The sequence below is a fragment of the Phoenix dactylifera genome, chromosome 2, assembly GCF_009389715.1.
Source record: "Phoenix dactylifera cultivar Barhee BC4 chromosome 2, palm_55x_up_171113_PBpolish2nd_filt_p, whole genome shotgun sequence".
Classification (NCBI taxonomy): Eukaryota; Viridiplantae; Streptophyta; class Magnoliopsida; order Arecales; family Arecaceae; genus Phoenix; species Phoenix dactylifera.
In genome coordinates, this window is record NC_052393.1 from 18975047 (window position 1) to 18999290 (window position 24244).

Here is a 24244-nt window from a genome sequence, read left to right on the forward strand (position 1 = left end):
AATCCAAGGAAACTGCAGATCTCTGATACATTTGTCGGTCTGTTCCAGTCAACTACAGCTTCGATCTTCTTCGGGTCAACCATAATTCCTTCTTTAGATACCACATGTCCCAAGAACATCACCTGATCCAGCCAGAACTGACATTTCTTCAGTTTCCCATACAATTGATTCTGTCTCAAAATTTCCAAAACAATTTTCAAGTGTTGCTCATGCTCAGTATGACTCTTGGAATAGATTAAGATGTCATCAATAAACACAATTACAAATTTGTCCAAGAAAGGTTTAAATACCCTGTTCATCAGATCCATAAATGCAGCTGGAGCATTTGTCAACCCGAAAGGCATCACCAGATACTCATAATGGCCATATCTGGTGCGGAAGGCAGTCTTGGCTATATCAGACTCCTTTATCCTCAATTGATGATATCCAGATCGCAGATCAATCTTTGAAAACACCTGGGCACCCTGAAGCTGATCAAACAAGTCATCAATCCGGGGCAGGAGGTACCTGTTCTTGATAGTCACTTTATTAATTTCCCGAAAATCAATGCATAGCCTCATACTGCCGTCCTTCTTCCTCACAAATAACACTGGTGCACCCCAAGGAGAGACACTGGGTCGAATGAAACCCAGATCCAATAGCTCCTGCAACTGTTCCTTCAGTTCTTTTAGTTCAGCCGGGGCCATTCTGTAAGGAGGTCTAGATATGGGTGCCGTACCAGGGTTTAGATCAATGGCAAATTCCACCTCTCTAACTGGTGGTAAACCAGGAAGCTCATCAGGAAAAACATCAGGGTATTCCCTGACCACGGGTATGTCTTCAATTTTCTGTTCCGACTGCTCAGAATCCATGACGGCTGCCATATACACAGAGCACCCCTTCCTGAGAGACCGAATACCCTGTAAGGCTGCCACTATCTGAGGGGAGACACACCCTCCATCACCCACAAAATAAAACTCTTCAATGTCAGGGATTCGGAAAGTCACCCGCTTCGAGAAGCAGTCAATGGTAGCGTGATATATAGCTAACCAATCCATACCCAGAATTAAATTAAATTCATGTAAGTCCATGACAATAAGGTCAGCTTTCAAGTCTCTACCCTCTACAATTACTGGGCAAGACTTGCATATCAGTGAGGTGATCATCTTACCCCCAGCTGGGGTACTCACACATAATTCCCTCTCCAAGGGTGAGCAAAATATATCATGCTTATGCACATATGTAGATGAAATAAAAGAGTGTGTGGCCCCTGAGTCGAATAGTGCATATGCATAAGTAGAATGTACTAATAAGGTACCTGTCACTGCCGTGTTGGATGCCTGAGCATCCTGCTGTGTCAGTGCATATACCCGTCCCTGGGTGCGAGATCCTCCTCCCCTCTGCTGCCTGAGGACAGCTGACTGGGTAGCCTGTACTGGAGTAAAGGAAGTCTGTCGTTGAGGAGCTACAGAATTCGGTGGCCTCTGCGCAGATCTAGTACGAGGACAATTGGAAATCCTGTGACCCGGCTGACCACACCCGAAACAAACTCCAGAAACTGTCTGAGTCTGAGGGCACTCAGCTATCCGGTGGCCCTGCTGACCACACCTGAAACATGCCCCAATACCAGGCCGTGTCTGAAGACACTCAACAGCTCTATGTCCAGTCTGGCCACACTTGAAGCACATTCCTGATATCCCCCTGCGATCCGGTGCAGTCCTCCCATATGGAACTCGCTGCCCTGCTCCTGGACGGAACTGCATAGGTCGGCGCAGATGCCGCTCACCGTCAGAATCAAAGTCCCTGGTCCTCTTTGACTTCCCTTTCTGAGCATCCTGTGTCTCCTTCCAGATGATCTCCATATTTTTAGCTCTGTCAACTAGGTCATCATAATCAGTCGAGTGAACAGCAGCTAAACCCTGACGCAGGCGAGGCCTCAGTCCTTCCTCAAATCTACTCATCCTAGATTTAGGGTCTTGGACAAGAGATGGTGCAAAACGTGACAGTCGATCGAACTCAGCCTCATAATCCTCCACAGTCATACTCCCCTGAGAGAGACTCAGAAACTCCCTCTCCAACTCCCTGATACGACTGGAAGGGAAATACTTGGAGTAGAAGGCCATGCGGAATCCCGGCCAGGTCACATATCCTGCATCCTGCATCATAGTCCTCTCCACAGACTCCCACCAATGATGAGCCCGGTCCTGAAGCATATAGGTGGCAAATCTGATCTTCTCCTCCTCAGTACAACCCATGGCCCTGAAAGCCTTCTCCATCTCATCTATCCACCATTCGGCCTCTTGGGGATCGGTAGTTCCCTTGAAGGCCGGAGGAGCCAACTTCCGGAATTCTGCAATGCTCCTCCCCTGATCCGACGAGCTAGCAGAGGGATGCTGTGGATGTGGGTCCCTCTGCTGTCTGACCAGCTCAATCACCTCCCTGACCAGTTCCAATACTGGGGTCGATCCTCCCGCCTGATCCTGTTCTGGTCGGTCTAAAACTGTCGGAGCAATCTCCTCTTCCTGAACTCGCTCAGCTGGGCGAGGAGTCGCCGGATCATCTCCCATCGTCTCAATCAGATGACGAGGTGGTATACGAGTACGGCGGGGCGGCATCCTGATACAGACATAATACCACAAGTTAGGGTTAAGTCAAAAAAATCTTCCTATGAGTTTACTACCCCACTCTCATTTCCTCACATGTGTCCCTATGCTCCTAGGGTTTTCATTAGTTATTGTTTTTTTTTTTTTTTTTTTTTGTTCTGATGTCCCTAGTGATCGTTAACCTAAGCTCTGATACCAATAAATCTGTCACGCCCCGAACCCGGGGCCCGGGGCGCGAGCAGACGCCGCGCACCTGCAGGGCGGACCCCGCAGGCACGCAAGGCAGATAAATCAGATCAACCATCAGTAACTAATCAAAGATAAATTCCAACTTTCAATTCAAATGTCTACATATGCAAATATCAAAGGAAAAGTCCATATCCACTAGCTAACTACATCATGACCACTCCATCCCGTAATCCCTATAATCATATATCATCACCTGCAAAAATGTAAATAGTAGGAGTGAGCTAACAGCTCAGTAGGCGACATCATGCAATAAAGTCATCATATAACATGTCATAATGCATATAAAAGCAGCTAAACTCATAAATCCAAAAATCCACACAATAATCTGTAAACCCGATCCGAGACTCAAAATAACTCAACCGCATGACTACGGCCACATCACCCAGTGACATGGTTACACCGAAGTGCCAATACAACTCTCCGAAGAGCCGCTCCACTGAGCCAACGCACCACTGTGCCGCACCCCCTGGTGCCAATCTCACGCTCCACCGAGCCGCTCCGCAGAGCAAAACGCACCCCTGTGCCGCCACTATTCTATCACCGGTGGTCACGGTGTCGGAACCAGTTCCTCAGTACAAGTCGACAGGGCCAACGTATCATCCCATTGGCGGGGTCTAGACTACAGTCACGCGGTCTTTAAAAATCAATAAATAGATTTTCCACATCGTGAATTTCCAAATCAAAGTCATGATCATGCTCCCAATAGTAAGGCACATAACAGTTTATAAAAAAAATTAAATATTTAATTCTAATTCTAACACATAATGCCAAGAATAAATTATAACATCAACATATGCAAGATACATGTTAAAATTCGACTTTAAAGCAATAAGTCACCTACCTGGGTTCGCTTAAAAGATCCCTGCCACAGATATCACGAACCCCTGATTAAACATAAATATTAATTATTTAATTAATTAAGAAACATAATTTAAACTAATTTCAACCCCTTAAACTCCTAAGTTCATAAATCCAAGAATGGGCCCCCAAGATCAAACATATACCCTAAAATCAGAATCCTTTAGACCCAAGTCAATTGTGGCCCAAAACAGATTAGGCCCAATTGAACCAAACCGGATAACAGGTTCAGATCAGATCTCAGGCCCATACCAAACCAGCCCACAAATCCAATCAGACCCAACTCAGCCCAAAAACAGGTCCCTAGCCCAACCCAAACCAGGTCTGACCAGACCAGATTAGATTAAATCTTAACAAACCAGATTACACTCAAATTAGACCAACCCAAGTCTAGACCAGATCCACAGTCAGAAGATGGTTCAATCAGATCAAAGTTCATTTGTGTCTGGTTTGTGACACCAACAGGGCACGGAAATCGATGCAAGGAAACACCCAAAGTTCATCTGTGCCTGGTTTGAGACACCAACAGGGAACGATGCAAGGAAAGCACCCAGCCGGAAGAAGAAGAAGAGGAAGAGGAAGAAGAAGAAGAGGAAGAAGGAGAAGAAGAAGAAGAAGAAAGAGAAGGAGGGGGGGTGGCTGGTGGCTCCGGTCGGTCCTCGGCGGCCGACCGTGGCCCTCGGCGGCGGTGCTCGGCCAGCCGCCGTCGGCCACGCCGCTGTCCCGAGCCGGGCGGAGAAAGAAGAAGGGAAGAAGAAGAGGAAGCAAGGGAGGAAGGGAGGGACCGAGGCTAGGAAGCCCGGCCTCCGTTCGCCCACCTCCGGCCGAACTGGTTTCGGCCGGATTGACCCCGACCGGCCACCGTTGGTCGGACGAATCCTACAAAAAAATCATCTCCGAAATAGGGAAGTGAAACCGAAAACATACTCTCATTCCTTTCCCCTTAAATTTATAAAAAAAAATAGTAAATAAGTTATCTTCCTCACCTCCGGTTGTCGGGGAATGGATTCCCGACGGCGTTGGCGGCTCCGGCGGCACCTACGGCTCCGACGACCGTCTCTAGAAGAGGGAAAAAAAAAATGAGAAGGAAAAATGAAATGGAAAAGGTTTGGGGCTCTCAGAGAAGAGAGAAAGGGAGAGAGAGAGAGGGAGAGGGAAGAGGGGAAGAGGGAAGAGGGGGGTGGTGCGGAGATCTCGCTGGCCGTTCGGCCGGCGTGGTCTTCGTGGGCAAACCACGATGACCCAACTGAAGTCGGCACTCCTTGCCGACTTCAGTTCGGGTCTTCACAGTTTATCACTTGGAAGCCCTCACCCCCAAGTTTTCTCAAAGTGAACTTCAATATCTATGTGTTAGATGGTGACAGTAGAGGTGGAGTAGGGTTTGTAATCAGAGGCTCAGACTCTAGGCTTATTACTGCAGATGGTAGCCCTATCTTCGATATATTAGTTCCAGAAGCTGAGTTGAGGGTGGCTTGGGCGGGTATTATCGATGCTCGCTGCACAGCTGACCTCATCATCCAAGAAGGCGATTTGGCAACTATGACTGGTTGGATCTGAAGGACAATCTGAGGAAGTGGTACAAAACCTCTCTTAAAGAACAATCTGGAGGCTGGCGAGGGAGGCCACTTCCTTCTTTTCGAAGCATATCTACTGATAGGCAAATGGGGCTATAGATTGGGTGGCCTGTTGTATGGTGGAGCATTGTGGCCATATGTTGTGGACCAACTTGGCGCTGATACCCAGGCACTTCGGAACATCCTGCTTTTTGATTTTTTTTTTTTTGATATATTCATACTAGAATGGTGTGAATGGTTCGTCTTAGCAAAAAAAATGAAAGGAAAAGAAAATATAAGTCTTAAGTAGGGCTAAAATTGGGCTTGGGTTGGGCCAGCATTTGATTAGGTTTGGCCTCAGTCGAAATGATTTTGGTTGGGACCGAACTTAGAGAGCTCAATATATTTAGCCTAGTGAGCCTGCCGAAAGTGACAAAGAGACTGCCTATCCCAGACTCTCATTACCTCCTTGCCTACCGCACCCTTGCACCAACAGCTCCAGTTCTTTGGCATCGTCGTTGTTTACTTATTTTTGTGCTTTTGTTTCTCTACATATTAATGAAACACCTCATGCATATTGATGTTTGAAGATAGTGTTTGCACATAATTCCTTTTAATTCTTGCTTTTTTTTCTAAGTCTTCTTTCAAAGCAGTAAATTTTTATTACCAAAAGGTTTATAATTTTAAAGATTCTACTATAATAGGGTGGATCCAAGAGGGTCCGAGGGTATTGGGGTGGGACCATCTCCTACTCCGAGACATTTGGGCCATGTGCAGGAACGGGAAAGCCTTTCTGGCCAAGCATGTTTACAAGGAGACCAATAAGGCCACGGATTGGGTGGCTAGTCACTCAGGCGGTACTTTGTAGACGAGGGAAGAGAGCTGCCCAGGGCTTTCTGCGATATTTTATTTTCAGATTTTATTCGATGTGTCCGTACTCATGTACCATGAGGCGCCTGCTTAAGTCAAAAGAAAAAGTTTTTAAGATTTTACAAATAATTTCAAAAAGAAAAGCTTCACCAGACATTTTTTTTTTCAATCTAGTTCTTTTTTTTTCTCGGGTTTGACAATAATACATCATCGCAAAAGTAGAGAACAAGAGCAATACCAAATAATACATATCAATTCTTTTGAGAGCGTCTAGTTCTTTTGCTCAAGGAATTTGAAAGCGCGCAGGAATGCGTCACATTATAAGCATATCCAGATTCGCTGAAAGTAGCCAGTGATTTATTTATTCAAGTTGCCTAACCAGACAAACAATTAATAGTATTTGGCCAAAAGAACCATTTGATCTGACAAGCCTAATACACTAGTTCGAACTTGATTACAGACGAGCCAACTCATCGAAATGCACCCCATATTAAGTTATTTACCTAATACAAAACTAAATAATGTGAAAAAGCTGTGCCTGTACGCCATCTGACCTAGATGGTAATTGAGGAGCAATCGAGAGAGAGAGGTATTCATCTCGGCCTCGATTTATCTCGATATTGGACACCTTCCTTTATGAGATATGAAAACTATCGGCTCCAAAAATCCTGAGAGAACCAGAAGGTAATGAGCCCTCCCCCACGAGAAACTAATTTAAAATTGTGACCAGATATTCAACTGGATAAGAACCGATACTACATTTCGCCAAAATTCCAAGATAATATATATATATTATTGATCCAAAGTAATTGAATCTGGAGGAGAGACCTACCTTCGAGTTGGAACAGCATTTTTTTCTCTCTACATAATGATAGCATTGTGTATGAAACGCAGAACCGTTGTTTAGAGCTTATAATTCAAGTTAAGTTCACAAACTTCTAGAACTAACATTTCATCTTTTGTTGATATCAGCCTTAGTAATTTGAGTTAATGAAAATGATAGCTTATTTCGCTTTACCGGTGGAGTCTCCCATTTGCTCCATTTGAGTCGGATGCAAACTCACAAGGAACAGGAGACCTGCACGCTAACTGAAAGGGGGTTGTCTAATCCCCTATAATATTTCTTAAAACAAGCAATCATAAACCTTCAATTTTCTCTAAAACAAATTCTACGAAAACAGCGAAGTTTATTTTCTATAGCACTCAGTTCTTAGGTTTTATGACCTGTCAATTTTTTGCAGAAGGTTTTTCATTGAATTCTATCCAAATTCATCATAGCAAAATCTAACCACCAAGGAACTACTAAATAACTTCGTTAATGTCAAGTTCTGCACGCAATGAAAACTCTGACATGGAACCTGATAGCAACCATAAGAAATCAGGGATGCTGCCTGATAGGTCCATCACCCCCTGCGCAGGCACTAGACTGATTTTTCTGGGATGATCATCCACATCCATGTTAGCTTAGCAATTTTCGAAATCTACTACAAATTGGCAAGATAAGATACACATGCAGCCCACAGGCGAAACAGTAACTCTTTATTACTTCCCACAGAGAGTCTTTGGAAGAACAAGGGCATGCTTTATAACTTTCTGCATCAATGTTCTGCATCATTTGTGCATCTACCCTTCCACACCTTCCATTTCATCAGCTTGAGTTGTACTAGGCAGTTCATATAAGTAAATAAATAGGAAAAAAAACAACTGTTTGAATGCATCATCCAACCTTGATTTATCCTTAGCCACTTCTCAGGTCGATGACGATCGCGCTAATATTATCAGCACTCTTCCTTCCCAGTGCAAGCCTGGCTAGCAGCAATGCTGCAACAGAGCACTGTGGATCCTCTTCTTGAACACCAGGTGCGCTCACACCAGCCCCAGAATGATGTTCTGCACCCCTAACTGGATCTGCTTCCTCCAAACACCGTCGAGCAACATCGCATGCGAGATCATTAGGCAGGACATCCCATAGACCATCGCTGGCAAGGATAAGGCAACCATCGTCAGCAGTCCTCTCCACAATGCATATCTCTGGCTCAGATATCACCACAGGTTTCAGGTACCTGTCTCCTGTTCAAAAATAAGATTGTAACAAACATACATCAGTTCTCTATGGTAATTTGGAATTCAAGTTGATCAGCCTATAAACAACTACTTCTTAGTATGCCAAAGCATTGGAAATTGCAATTCACAGTAAAATGCTGCTTTTCAAAAGGGAAGACTGATGAAACACAACCTCAAGGAGATTGTCTACCAAATATTTTATAACATACCAAAATATGTTTACATGCACTTATCATCTAAATAGGGAATTCCAATTTGGATGATTAATCATTTAAAGGCATTCATACAAGGAGCTTTATCAAGCATTTTATTCGGAAAAAAAAGAGTCAAGAAGTTTATCAAATTATTGCTTTTAAAGGTGTTCACCGGCTAGGCTTTGGGTTCACAAGCAGATGGGCCACACAAGCATAGCTTAAGGAACTGATGCTGCAATAAATTTGGGCCTAAGCATGGGCTTGAGAAAATAGAAGATTTAAACTACAGCCTAAATCTGGGACTGGCCCAGCCTGCAGAAAAGCCCAATATTAGGCCCGGTTTATTCACGCCATTAAAAGCCACGTAGCCTAGTCTGGGCTCTCAAACCTAGTGGTCTTGATTCCTGCAAGCCTCTTACAAACTTCCACCTAACCAAGCCAGCTCCATTGATAACACTAGCCTCTCTTTGATAACAATATATCCAAAGTCCAGTTCATATTAATTGTAGAAAAGTTAATAAATATACTGTGTAAGTATACGCAATATAAATAAAATAGTTCGTTAATAAACAGATTTAAAAATTATAAAATTGTTGACATGTTTGCATAGGACTCTATTTGAGTTCTCTTTAAACAGGTAAGGCAGATTTAATGGCTAATCAAATGCAAAACAGATGAACTTGATTGTAACCAGCATTATCGCACACATTCTTAAGCACTGTTTTTGAAAAGGCTACTCCTATGAAACCTGATTTTTGGTGAAACTAGATTCTTGCCAAAAAAGCTTTCAGCATAAATTTGGAGACCCACATTATTGCTCAAATTATGTAATGCCGTTAGCAACTCTACAGCATAGAGTATGTATGTAGTATTATTGGGCATGCAACCTAATGACTCAAAAGAAAGATAATTACTATAAATTTGCGAGATTCAGCAGACAGAAGAGGAAAGATTTTTAAAATTGATGATTTTTAATTTATACACAATTGGAACACCTACATAATTAAAATAGAATGAGCAGGTACTTGGAAATACCTAAGTAACCAAAAAGTCCACGATGTGGATATTGAGTGAATCCATGTAACAGTATGTGAAGATTCTATGCAAGAGATAAAATAAATGAAATATAAACAGTTTCTTAAGATAACTAAAGTACCCCATGTGACCATTATTGACAATAAAGTTTATAAATAAGTTCTTATCTAAAGAAGTTTTGACCGTAACTTTTTGCCTTAGCTGAAAGCTTACAAGTACATACACATGTTATTTGTATTCTAAAACGATGAAAGCAGATACCTTATATAGAAAGTTGTTTTCAAGAACCACTGCGATTTTCTAAATATATGGTATATTAATTACATTTTCTAATTTAGAGATGGTCTAATGGAAAAATTTATTAGACAGTCCTCCAATATGGCATGCCTCTCTAGTGATTTAATTACTTCTACACTAATAATAGTCAATGAACCAATTATCCGTATTGTGACAGTGGGTTCTAGGTTATAAGTTATGAGGATTAATTTCCTCGCTTCCTAAAAATAACAAAAGCATCTACTGGCATGTACCCAATAACAAGCTTTTGCTGCAGTTCAGATAATACTTCTAATTGCACTGGATTCTTTAACAGTTTATTTCAAAGAAAAGAAAAAGTTATTCTTTTGACACTCCTTTAATTCCTAAAATATTATACCTATGCATTCAGAGAGAATATTTCAACAAAAAGATAGCCAAGCCATGCACTATTGACCAATTGTGCTGCAGGGAACTTTTTATTTTACTGAATAGCTAGATAAGTTATTCTCTTAAGAACTGTAATTTTGGACCTCTGCAAAGTTTTTATCAAAAATTATCTACATTGAATGTTTTATAAGTGTTTTACAAAAATGGAACATTATAAAAAATGAAGAACATGGGGTGCCACCCAATTTTTGCATAACATATGTAGATTTCATTCCTCCTAACAAAACATAAACTGCTCATACTAGGATCACACTGCTCAATTTCACACAGTCTTCAAGAGTCATAGCCATGATTCCAACAATGTGTTCATGATAAATTGCATTACCAAACTGCATGGGGGAGAGGGGAGGGGTTATGGAACCGCCATCCAAGTAGAGAAAAGAAGGCTTATGATAGAGTTAAATCAGACAGAAATAGAGCAAAGGTAAAATGGCAACATCTCCTCCACCTTGTCTCCAGCCAAAACAATTCTTAAGCAGTGAAAGATTATTAAACAAGCTGTGTAATGACTCTAGTCTTGCTTCCTAGTCCTTCAAAATTTTTTCTCCACCGCGGTCTAGACCAAATCTCCTTGGTTATGCAATCCTTTGGCTTTTACTTCTCCTAACTTAGAATGACATCTATAGACTCTTAATTCAAACTGAGATTTTAAAAATCCTCCTAACTAATTTTGTTATTACAAAGACTATGATTAGATGCAATAGCAAAGAACACAACTAACTATTGTGGAAACTTTAAGGACTACCAATAATTCTTAATAACTTTTCTATGTACCCTTCCAATGCAATTGGACCAACTCGACTCTGATAGCCAGTCCTTGATCATGCCTGACAAGCTTCGATGGGTGTTATATAGTACAACATGAATAGAGTGCATAACATGTTGCCCTTGTATTATCCTATATACAAGCTTGAAATTTTTGGAAGAACGAATTCCTAACTGCATACAGATGCTAGCTACAAGATCTCCTAGCCTAGTACAAAAAATTGATGTTGAATTAGAGCTAGAAACCAAATTTATGTTAGAAGAGATTCTCTTATTTATAATTTATCATCAGTAATCAACCAATGTTCCAAGTTTGCATGAGGGAGAGGCAGGCTTCCCCATTCTCTTCTATTAATTCATTGGATTGTACACCTTTTGTTGCCCGAGCACTAATCTCTGTTTCAAATCCTAATTATTGTTGTCTATACGCTTTGAATTTTCTGTTACCAAGGGAGAAAATCAAGCCGTAACTCCAATAATCTTTGTCTATCATCAAGCCACCTTGGGAACTCTTCATCATTTTCAAATAAACCCTTTGAAGGGGTCTTCATGAAGTTTAAATACAAGTTGACAAAATTTGATTAAGGCCTTAGACTAACTTTACTAATAAGATGACTCTTTTCCCAGTTCAGAACCAATGATCTTCCCGACTATCAGTGATGTTTAACTCCATGATTTTCTAGAAAAGACTTTGTGCTCAATTTCATTTAGCTCTAACTTGGAGATTCTTACATGGCCTCATAAATACCCTAAGATATATTTCAATAAAACAAAACACATTTGCACAGCCATGATACACTGCTGCCTTGTGATGAACTTTTCCTTTCAAAGATATAGCACATATCGTCCATTTGAATATTCACTGCTGCTCAACTTAATTTTAACATGCTTTTGCCTTCCATCACCACTCTAAACCCTAGGTGACTTTTAGAAGTCCACATTTTGCCATATAACCAAAATCTTGAATATTCACTACTGCTCAACTTAACTCTAACATGCTTTTGCTTTCCATCACCACTCTAAACCCTAAGTGCCTTCTAGAAGTCCAAATTTTCCCACATAACCAAAATCCCTAAGAGTCCGATACACCTAGAAAAATTCTTCAATATAAGGTTAATTTAAGATAATGTTCACATAACACCATCAGGAATCAGGAATCTTCATCCTGATACCTATGATTCTTATAACTATATCTCATTATTTTCCATCAAAAAATTCCCACCACTATAGAGCTCATTGTATCAAATGACCCCTTATATGGACACATGCAAAACATTAACTCAAGCCAAAAATTTGTGGAGAGAATTGTAGCCCTTGGATCCTAAATCTGAACCCATAACCATAATAAAAAGGAAGCCTAAAAATCTTTGTTGCACAAAAGATTTGCATGGAATTGTTGTCAAGGTCGAACAGCGAGTTGAACCAAATGAGAGATTCACTTTCATTTGCAAGCCTCCTTTCCAAATCCATGTGAGAAAGTTCTTTTTTCTCTAACAACAGAAAAACCATCAAAATTGGAAAGACTTAGGTGGAGTTAAAGGCCATCCACATCTTAAAACCCAAGTTCAACTCTAAAATTCACATACTCATCAGGAACAGTTATTGACAATTTCAAAATCCTTGTAAAATATGAAAATAATCTGCATTATTCGAAGTTTGTTAATCAAAATATATCTTTCTACCTAATAATAGTAGAAAGGAGAAATCCCACTTCCTCATCCTTCCCCATTACCATAGAAGAAGAGACTAACTCTAGTAACTATGTAAAAAAATCATGGGTGCATGGAATGGCATGGAGTTGTAGGAACCGGCCGAATTCAAACAGATGAATAAAATTAAAAAATGAAAACTCATGCCTTGCCCATGCCACACGTCCATATCCATTCAATTTCTTGGGACAATTCCAAGCCCCCCTTTTAAAAAACAGAATTGCTTAGCAGGATCCTATAGTCCACTAATTTCATAGATACCTTTCAAATGAAATATGGGATTTTGGTCCTCAATACTCTTGTGCTTCTTTTTCTGGGTTATGCTAGTTAATATTATTGAAAGGTAAATTGACGGACAAACTATATTGACTTAATAGTTATACAAAACTCGATAAAATTCTTTAGTTTGATGACTATTTGTTCATGACATTTCAATAGGATGTTATAAAAAAGGGGCAACCCAGTGCACAACGCTCCTACTACTGTACGGTCTGAAGATAGTTAGATGTATCCAGCACATGTGAAGAGGCTACATTCATGTTTTGAACCTATGACCCCTAGGTCATGATGGAGCAACTTTACTAAGGTCACAACAAATTGAAATTGAAATTGTTAATATCATGTTAAATTTAGAACTAAGTTTTTAAAATAAGCAACACTGAAATTCCTTCCCTAAATGTTTAATAATGGGTAAGATTGATGTCATCAAGGACATTTGGGTTCTTATAGGATGGCATAAAAATACATGATATAAGTCCCTAATGGGTTAATAATCAAAATATATCATTTGAAAAGGAGAGTAAGGCGATGAGGATTAACCCTATTACCAAAACTTTTCTCGTATGTATGACATGCCATATGTCATGAAGAGATTGGTGTGATCATATATTTTAAAAAACAAAAGGCATGAAATGAGTGCCCTAGCACCAGGCACTAGGTAGAAGTTTCTACGGTAGGCATTCATAGTTGCCTACCAGCACCAACAACAACTATTGCTACTAGTACTAGGTCCATGAGCAGCCACCACAATCACCATTGGTGCCAGCCCACCAATATTAGCCAAACCTCGACCCTCCCCACCAAAAAAAACTGACAAAAAAACTTTTAAGGAAAACATTGATCAAAATAAAAGAAAATACGACATAACAAGGTTGCCAACTATCAAGCACCACAACCTTGAGCAATGTAGTGCCAACTGCCAGACACTAAATTGTCATTCCTCTTTCTTCTTTCCTCAATCCCTTTATATTCTACATATTTAGAGTCAAGGCAACGAAAATTGATCAAATTACTTTAACATTATAAGCTAATGGATTGGGTTTGGAGTTATGAATATACAACTCGTTTCAATCTGACCCGAAACACAGGAAGCACCTAGGCCTTGCTTGAGGCTTCACATTCTCGCCTAAGGCACGGGCACACATCCAAGCACAAGCCCAGTGATAGGACACCCATTTGGGCTGCCCAAGGCCTGATGAGGCACTTGATCCACCTAAAGCAGCTGCTTAGTCAACCATAAAACAAAGAGTATGATTCATGAATCCGAGGTCGTTCATAATGTATTATGGTATAAAGCACCAACCCTCTTATGTCATGTGGCATGCCATTAATGCAAAGAAAAGTTTCTGGTAATATTTTGGTCCTTATAGCATTTTTCAAAATATATTTATATTATAAACAATTAATCACATCTTCAACTAAATCTACCGCTCATTCATTTCACCCTTTTGGTTTCAAATAATATGCATCTTTCTCTAAAGAAAAAAAGGAAGATAATTTCATGATATCTCATTTGGTCCTAATATCCTCCCTGCGAAGGATCGCTATGCCAGTACTGGCGCCTATATCGGTCAGCCAGTGGCATGGTTCAATATGCCCCTGTGAATTCCGTGCCAGACCGTATCGATACAGTAGATAGGGCGGGGGAGAGGGAGAACAAGAGTGAGAAAAAGAGAGAGAGGAGGGGAGAGAGAGAGATGGTGAAGCCCGGCAAAGGTCGGCGGTCCGCGGCTTGACACAGCAAAGAGGGCGGGGGAAAGGAAGAACATAAGAGAGGAAAAGAGAGAGCAAGAAAGGGAGGAAAGGCAGCTGGAGGGCTGTGGAGGCCGCAAGGAGGGGGTTCGTCGGAGCTCCTTTTTTATTTTACAAATTTTAAGCGAGTCGACAGTTTGTAGGAAATCTCAATATTGTCGAATCAAGGTCTTTAGTGTCTTATTTAGGTCTCTCTAATTTGCAACCCTTATTGGTTTTGTAAGTTAATCATTGATCCATTTCCAAAACAAACATTCCTTGACCCATTGCCACACCTAAGTACCTAACTGCCAATCATGAAAGAAATTTTAAATATAGAGCCCCTTATTACTGGAAAAGTCGTAAGAGATGACTCTTACTAGAAACCAATGTTCTCAAGTGCATATCATGGAGTCAACTATCCAATTATCATGTAAAATCCAACATAGGAATCTTTGTGAAATCTAACAAAGAACATGTCTTCAGCTTATATTATTTTTCAAATATGCATGGAAGTTATCTATAAAATGAATGGTTAGTTGGACCAATTACACTTTATCTATAAAATGTTTTATCTTATACTTGGAGATTTCATGTATAAATGCCTAAAGTAGGCATCTAATGATGATCACATTATGATTGAACAAATTGAAGTGTCAAAGAGTGTCGAGAAAAATCTTGATTAAAAGTCTCATCAATCAAAAAACAAAAAATTGAATTGACACTGTAATAGCCAGAAATGTGACACTAGTTACTAGAGCCACATGTAACACAATAATGTCATTGACCCCATAAAGTGTTATCCTAGACGCAAGTGTTGTAAATCAATTCATTTGGGTTTTTTTATTTCAACCAAGTTTTCCTTACATCTTAGGTTTCTTCTATACTTTTTCATAGTGCTTCATGCATATATTTCCAAAATTGGCAACCATGTCAAATGTTGTTTTGTTCACATCCACCCAATCCTTTAATACTGTGGATTCTCTATTTGGAAATATAGGGTGGAAATTCATTGCATCACACAACCAAGAAATCTTTTTGCTAGACATTACTGTGACATGAAATTTCATCATTCATGCCAATAGCTAGATTTTGCCACCATGATCATATTGGAAATTGTATCAACCAAATGATATGTCAAGTATCCAAAGTACGGAGTTTTTAAGTAACAAAAATAATGCCCGTCATGAATGTTCATATTAACTGTTTAAATATATAAAATTTTGTCAATCAATGTTGATAAAACCTTCCATTATCATTTGCAATTCAACATATGCATGACAGCATTAACACCTTTATATCATCTTGCAAGAACATTACATCCTTCAACATTCAAAACAACGATGCACCTAACATTGCCTCTGATGATAGTAGAAGATCCTAGCAACTTCGCCTTTATCAACCATTTGGGTTACATCTCGGATTTTCGCCCTTAAGCTTTAACAGCATTGGTTCCTAACAAGCTCAATTTATCATGCACCCAGATCAAAACTCCATTAAACATACCGTAATTCTCAACAATGAAGCTTACCTCACTTGAGCTTTTGAGCAACCATGATGCTCTTTTATCGAAGGCAATCTCGTCATGCTCTGGCACCAATAACCGTGATTGTTGCTCAACAAGCACAATCTTGGCAAAGGACCTTCGCTTAGCCTTGGTTTGGAAATGGAAGAAGTTGCATATATTCTCACCCTCAGTTGCTTCGCCCCTCTTGAGCAATCATGACGAAAGGCCCTTTTTTGTTGAAGGTAAGATCATCATTCTTCTATCCCAGTCACCATGATTTTTGCTCAACAAGCACAACCTTCGGAAAGGGCCTCAGCTTTGGTTTTGCTTGGAGATGGAAGAGATTGCACAAGTACTCGTCCTTCTCTCCTTAGCCCCAAGGTTGCATGAGCTTTAGAAATAAGGGCCAAGAGATGACCTCGAGGATGTAGATGGTATTGATGGCATCAACATCAGCAATGAAGTCGTGATTCTCAAAGAAGATAGTTTCATAAAGGCATGCAGTGAAGGAATAGACCTTGATAAGGAGTAGGGCCTCAACCTAGTGGCTTAAAGAAAAGCCATCAGAAAACTTGAAGGAGTATGCATTAAGAGCTTCATGTGCATCTTTGAGGAGTTTAAAGGGTCCATAGAAAAAACGATCAAGGCATGCGGTTTTGAAGTTGGATAAATACTGAATCCAAACCTAAATCTTGCACACTTTTCCTACAAGTAATTTTATTATGTAAGAGTTATCCTATCTCATGATCCCTATAAATAAGCTACTATATTGCTTAAGGAGACTTTATACCTTACCCCCATTTATTTGCAAAGAATTTATTAAGGCTTTCCTAGGTTGGGATATATATTACATAGATTCAAAAAGGAAAAAAAAAAGTTTTGTTGCAAAATACAAATAGGCCAATACAATAAATTTTGGAAAAAGTAGGATCTGATACAACTAATATATAACATTAACTAAATAAATGTATTTTTTCCATATATGTAAAAAAATAACGATAGAGCATAGTCTCTTATCAATAGGGATAAATTAGTCCATAATTAAATTCATAGACTATTAACCATACTCCATTTAACAATATCAGCTAAGAAACTCATACTTGACCGTTCACCACTAGAAGATCAACATTCATCCAAAACAAACAAAAGTACGAAAGAAACCTCTCCCCTTATTTCTAAGGGTCCGTTCTTTGGGGAGTAAAAAATTTGCCCAAAAATCTGCATTTTTCTGGCTAAATGTTTACTAAGCAACATTTAGACAGAAAAATAATTTACTTATGTTCTTTTATGCACTAGAAAATGGCTCTAGAATCTATTACCCATGTTTTTTTGCATTTTTACTTTCTCGGAAAAGTTTCTAAGATCTATCCATATTTTTCATAATATCCTTTGGTACATAAATATTATTATATAATATAATATAAAATAACAATAATATATAATATAATATTATATAATATATTATTGTTATAGGGTTAGCGGTATTTTAGGAACAAAATAAAAAGTTTATTTTACTAGTTAAAGGGAAAATATTTTACTCACCTCTCAGGTGGGTAAGTCTTTCTGCCCATTTTACGGATAAATGCTGCCTATAAGAAAATAACTTAGCAATGTAGACAAGCATAAGAATATGGGTAAGTTGGTTAATGGACAAGTTCACCAACTTTTCCATGATATTTACCCATCAAAGAACAGGCCCGAAAGACATGGTATCTCAAGTATACGACAAAGTACTAAAAGCCCTTTTTATAATTTCAAAAAGTAGAATACTCAATTGACTACCAAACATGTATTATATTAGTATTTAACAAGTATTGGAATCTAATACACATCCCATATAGACATAAGTAATTTTAACTATCCATGCTTTCGAGCTCGGATTCTTGTAGCTAAGGCCAATCTATTGCTCAACAATAGATGAAGGTTCTTAGTTTTTGTGTCGATTAATGTAGCAAATGGCTGCAGGAAAACATCATTTAATTGGGATTTCATGGCATTGATGGACGTGGGTGGTAGTTATTCTCTTCCCTATAAGAAAACCTCATCCTACATTTAGAGTCTAGCTAACTCTTAACATAGTTATCTAATCTCATAACTATTATATGTTGATGACCCAGACTTCTGACAACCATTTGAGAGCATAAAAATTATTGTCTAAAGTACCATGTTTGTGGACCAAAAGTAAATTATCATGCCATTGATAACAAGTTATACAAACTAGAGATACTTAAGTAGTTTAGATATCTTTAGTTCCAACAGTTGCACGGTCAAAGAATTAAGCACAATTTATGTCTAGCAAAGAAAAAAGTACTTCATAAAGCGTATACACATGAAGGTAACCAGAATTATCTATGCTTATATTGACTCATATATTTAGAAACTAGATTTAACCAAAAAAATGTTAACTTTAATGAAGTAATCTTCCAGATTAACAAAAGTAAACTGTAATATCTTTCTACTATATTACCAATTTCCAGTCAAATATGGAGTCATCAATTTTTGTTTGTTTCAATGTTTGATTCCTATTTATACAAATCAATATACACTAAGTAATAGTTTGTAACATTGTTTTAAGTGATGACCTCAGTTTGAAGTATCTTAAGCTTATCATTTGTTTCATCACTCTCCAACTTTCTAAAGATAACAACCCAAGTATTTGCCTAGAAATAGGCAAAGCATTCACAGTTAATCAGCTATAGCACTTGAATTAGAGATTGCACTAGTGGTCACACCCCTCAGGTTACCAACTAGAGGTTCTTAGTTCAATTCTTGGAAGGTGCATGCCAAAGAATCTCGACCTGGATAACTATGGCACGCATGGATCTCCCTCTCTCAAAAAATAAAATAAAATAAAATAGATGAGCCATGTCACAAGGTAATGTCTCCAATGTATGTATATATATATATATATATATATATATATATATATATATATATATATATATCACAATAAGCTCAACCATTTTGCCCAAGAACTCCTAATAACCATGAAGAACTCCTCCAGAAGGACTCTATAATTAAGAATACCGCATCCTCTCTATCTATTAAAAAAAAAAAAAAATCCACATGAGCTCTCTATTTCCATTCTCTTGCCTAAATGAACCCACAAGCTAAAACTGTTTGCTTGATCTAATAACTTTCTGCTGACATTTCTGAAGATCTGTCCCAATAATTACATTCTTATAGCCCATAAACTGATTTCTCCATGCTATTCTCTCTCTCCATAACATCAATGCAAGAAACCAGATTGACCTGCAGACCTACTACTTGCTTGTTAAGCTACAACCTGGTTTCTACCTCTGTTGTTCCATCAAATTATCATCACCCAGAAGCACTTATATCTACTGCATATGGGACATAAATATCTTAGCACATGACAAACAAAAGAGCACAGTGAACAAATGCACAGCATTGTACGTAGCAGCAGTTCTATCTATCTCTTCTAAAGGAAAAAGCCTGAGATAGAAGCATACCTAAGGCCCGTGACATTGCAAGTATTCCGTGGACGCGAGCACCGTTCAAGTAGACAACACGCCCGCCCGCTGCTTCTATTCTTGCCAGCTCGTCCGGCCGGTCAGGCTGACGGATTAATTCACAATAACAAGAACAGAACGCAACTTGATTTATTGGAAATGAAATGCCGTTTTGACCCAAAAAAAAAAAAAAAAAAGAACACAACGCCATGCGTTACCAGAGCCGCAAATAATAAAACAAATAGCACATTAAACACGACTTCTAAAGTCTAAACGGCCGCACCAACAACTACCACGTGTCGGTCGGATGGGGAATTGATTACGTAACACAATCACCTCGTCCCGATTCCCACGTACCCCCACGTGGCCGACGGTTGGAGCGTGGACGGGGGGGTTGGCATAAAGAGGAAATAGGACACGGAGATTAGGGAAATCACGGGGGAGTGCCACTACCTTCTGATCAGAGGAGAGCGGGACGGCGCGGCCCCCGCGGCTGAGCACCGCTCGCGAGTCGCCGCAGTTGGCAACGAGGAGACGGTCGCGGCTGACGATGGCGACCACCGCGGTAGACCCCACGATGCCCGACTCGGTCCCCGCCCGCTCGCACCGGCACAGAGGGTACCCCACGCTGCCGCACACGCACACCGTCAGCGCCAGCTCGTCCATCCGCCCGAAGCTCCGCGACACCGCCGTCCTCCACTGCTCCTCCCCTTCCGCCGCCGCCGCCGCCGCCGCGAGCTCTTCCGCCAGTATCACGTGCATTCGCTCCCTGCACAGGGCGGACACCTGCGTTCATAAACCCAAACACAAACATCATTCAGTAACGATCGTCTCGATCGGACGACTGGCAAATGGTCCGCGAAACGCCACGGTTGGGTTAAAACAAAAAAAAAAGAAGCTTGAAAGAGCTGGACTTAATGGCGGTGGCAGCTTTTTGGCGCAAGCCATCACGTCCAGTTGCTCCACGTACTGCGAAGCCGCTGTTCCGGTAGTTCTGATGTACGAAAAGACAATACGTGCAACAGCCAAACCAATATTTTTGTTTCAGAATAATGAATAAAATTTCATGCCAGGAAAGAGCTGAAAGTTGTTGGAATGTGCCGAATTTTCTCTCCCTAACGTGGCCATCATCGCGAAAAGAGGGAAAAACAGATAACCGTTTCAATGCCCGTCAAATAAAAAGACAAGAACAAGAAACTTTTTCCGAAATTTGAAAACACATAGCCAATTTAGATGCTTTTTCCCTCCTCCTTCAGTTTTTTTAATCAAAAGAAGAATTCAATTAGTACGGACAAAGTAAAATCATATGAATCAGAGAAAAAAACAAAATAACTGATCCCATGCGCCCCTCGTGTTTACGCAATTGTAGTTTTTTTTTTTTTTTTTTGAATTTAAGAAACGGAGAGAAGAGACGCGGCGACGGTGAAGAGACTACTTACGTGGTATCCGCCGTGGCCGTCGAAGACGGCGAAGAAGTGCAGGGTTGAACCGCCGCCGGGCGGCCGGAAGAAGCCCGGCCGCACGGAGATGGCGTCCTCCATCTCCCGCGACCGGCCGGAGAGTGAGATGGAACCAAACGCCAGCCGAGGCTCCCCCGCTGGGACCAGGCCGGAGCTCGACGCGATCGCCGGCGCTGCAGCTGCTTCGACGGGCGAAGAAGTAGTCCAAAGAGAAAAAGGCGTCGCCGAGGACGAAGGAGTAAGTGAGAGAGGCGGCGACGGAAAGTCATCGCCAGCGGGACGGCTCCGCTTCTCGCCGCCACAGTTGGCGGGATCGGAGGCGGCCGCCTCCGGCTCCCCCTCCCGCTTCCTCTCCGCCCTCCGCGACGGGCTCCCCGCCCTGGAGGGCGAGTCGCCGGCGACGGCGGCGAAGCGGCGCATCTCGATCCTGCGGCGGCGGGCCTCGCGGCATTTGGCCGGGGAGTCGCCTTCGTCGACCATCTTGACGTAGATACCCGCCATCAACAGCTGGGATCGGAGGCGAGCTCCAGCGAAGCGCGATCTACGCCATCGATCATCTCCTGCGGGGGTTGGGGTTTGGCGAAATGGGACGGGGAGGGGCCGTGGAGGGGGTTTTATAGTGGGGAATTGTTGGCCTGTTGGGGAGTTTTTTTTTGCAGAAGGAAACGGCTTGCGTTGTTGTTTTCCTCGTGGGAGAAGGGAGGGCAGGGTACTCGCCTCTGGGCAGGGCCTATAGCTGCCCGGGCTGCCCCACCCCGACCACGACGTGTCGAAGTCTTGACACGTGTACTAGGTTACGCGTCACATGGACTCTTGGAAGGCTGCTCTCGCGTGTTTCTCGTCGAATTATCGCATCGTCTCTCGCAGCTTTTCATTCTAATCTCTATTCGATTTCTCCAGATCAACCCAGGTGACAGCTCAGAATAACACGTGGACACTTTTTAGAAAAGCGAAGGTAACCTTTGTGAATGGTCAAAACTCAGGCGTTGTTTGGTTTGTAACAAGGATGCTGCGCTGGTTTGTTTAATCTTGAGCTAGGAAACTAATAGAGCATGATTAGGGGTGCAAGTTATTGATGTAGATTATTAGAAAGAACATCCAAATATGATGGTTCACTTGTAAGACTATTTGGACATCAGGATGTGAATCATATAATTTATTAATCTTGGAAACAAAATTAAGCCTTTAAATGATTTTTTTTTGAAAAAATGGAATGGAAAAGCCTTGCTGAAATTAATTGAGGACGATATTTGTACCCAAGTCATTGCTAATAATCTTTCCAAACAAAATAATTGATAAGCTTGACTAAATAGAATTGCATAGATATTCAAAAAAAAAAAGAGAATCATATATGACTTATAGGATAGTTATCAATTACATTGCATTACTAAAGAATCCACAGCCAATTACATATATTCTCTCCATGTCTGATCATCTTGATTCAACTATTAAGTCATTTATGATAATATAAATCTTTTCATTGTTAGATGCTGCTAAGAATTGAAAAACTAAAACAAAGGAACAACTATAAGTTTTCACCAAGTCATTATCATGGTGAGGAGAAAATGAAGAGGACTTTTACATTATTAACACGGTATTTTTTTACTAATAAAATTAGAACTTAGTAAGCAGCTATGGGTTTTGCATGGTTATCTTGGCTTGCATAGAGTTGAATCAATATAATGCTAACTTGAGCTAAGCTTGAACAAGATAACAACAACTTAATCTCATTTTGGGTGGATACTTGGGTACTCTAACTTATCTCAATAATAACTTAAATATATCTCATCTCGTTTTAGGTTAACCCGATCTCTTAATCCTAAAATAGAATTTAATATTTAATACGCTAAAATATGGCTCTCTTGACTAAACATGTATGTTACTTAAATCAGATAACTTCTTAAAGACTTTACCATGATTAGAACAATGTAGATATACAATCTAAGCTTTTTTAGAAACTTGCCAACTATGATCAACTAAAAAGTTTGCAAGCATACTGTTGCTGGTGGTCCAAACCGAGAACGATTGGCACTGCGGTGTGAATGGGGTTCCGTCTGAGTTGTCTTGGTTGGTGTTGGTTGCGCTCCACCTTCCGCCAAGAAACCTGCAAACAAGCCTTGCACCACCACCAGGGTGGTGATGGCCCTCCGTCGGTCAAGTCAGAGGAGATTGGAGGAGGAGGAGAGGTGATAATCGCAAGTAAGAGAGTGCTCTGGGAGATATTGCTCATCTCCCCCCCTTTCTCCCCCCAGCCGCATATATACCTGGCTGGGGGGTCTCTCAGGGGGGTTCGTTATCGTGGGGCACGATGGTGTGGCCACTGACATGGCCGTTACAGGGCGTCGTGGAGCAGCACCGGGTACGGCCACGTCAGGGCATAGTGGGGCTCCGCTTTGTACGGCTGATGCAGGAGATCGTGGAGCAGCATCGGATACAGCCGTTGCAGGGAGTAGTGGAGCAAGAGGCCGCGACGTGCCTCTGGGGAATAGCCTGTCGTTATCAAGAGATCTCCGACTCGGGGTCGGAGCGCTGGATCAAGGGGCAGCCGACTCGGGGTCGGGCTGCGGAGCCGAGGATATCCGACTCGGGGTCGGATTGCTGGATCAAAGGGCAGCCGACTCGGGGTCGGGCTGCGGAGCCGAGGACGTCCGACTCGGGGTCGGAGCGCTGGATCAAAGGGCAGCCGACTCGGGGTCGGGCTGCGGAGCCGAGGATGTCCGACTCGGGGTCGGAGCGCTGGATCAAAGGGCAGCCGACTCGGGGTCGGGCTGCGGAGCCGAGGATGTCCGACTCGGGGTCGGATTGCTGGATCAAAGGGCAGCCGTAGTCTTCCTGGGCGCGCGTGCCGGTCACGTGGGGCATGGCGGCTTATTTCCCCCGTAACAGTAGCCCCCCACTTCCGAGCCTGGAACCAGAAGGGGAACAGGTGAAGGGAGTGATGTTTCGGGATTGCCGCCGTTCCTCGGAGAGGCGCGCGCGCTTCGAGCTCCCCGCCCTTTTTATGGCGTATGGCGGTTATTGCCGACCTGGCAGTCTGAGGATTTCGGCGGACATCCTTCCTTAATGGTGTCGATTCGCCTTTGGGGCGCAAGCGACCCTTCGGCAGCCAGGCGTCCTCTGGCGTCATCGAGGCGTCACTTGCCTTTCCGCCTATTTAATCGGGGGCCTTTCCCCGTCCGTCTTCTTCTTTACAGATATTTTCAAGTTTCC

General features: G+C 41.5%; 1 protein-coding gene across 1 annotated transcript; it reads right to left on the reverse strand.

Moving 5' to 3' along the window:
- Positions 1–7620: 7620 nt before the first annotated feature.
- On the reverse strand, positions 7621–21708 carry LOC103715479 (probable protein phosphatase 2C 68). Its single transcript, XM_039123605.1, has 4 exons — positions 21014–21708; positions 20028–20360; positions 19575–19680; positions 7621–8182 (listed from the first exon to the last, which is right to left on the reverse strand). The coding sequence occupies exons 1-4, from the start codon at positions 21533–21535 to the stop codon at positions 7851–7853; spliced, it is 1293 nt and encodes a 430-aa protein (XP_038979533.1). The 5' UTR covers positions 21536–21708; the 3' UTR covers positions 7621–7850.
- Positions 21709–24244: the final 2536 nt, after the last annotated feature.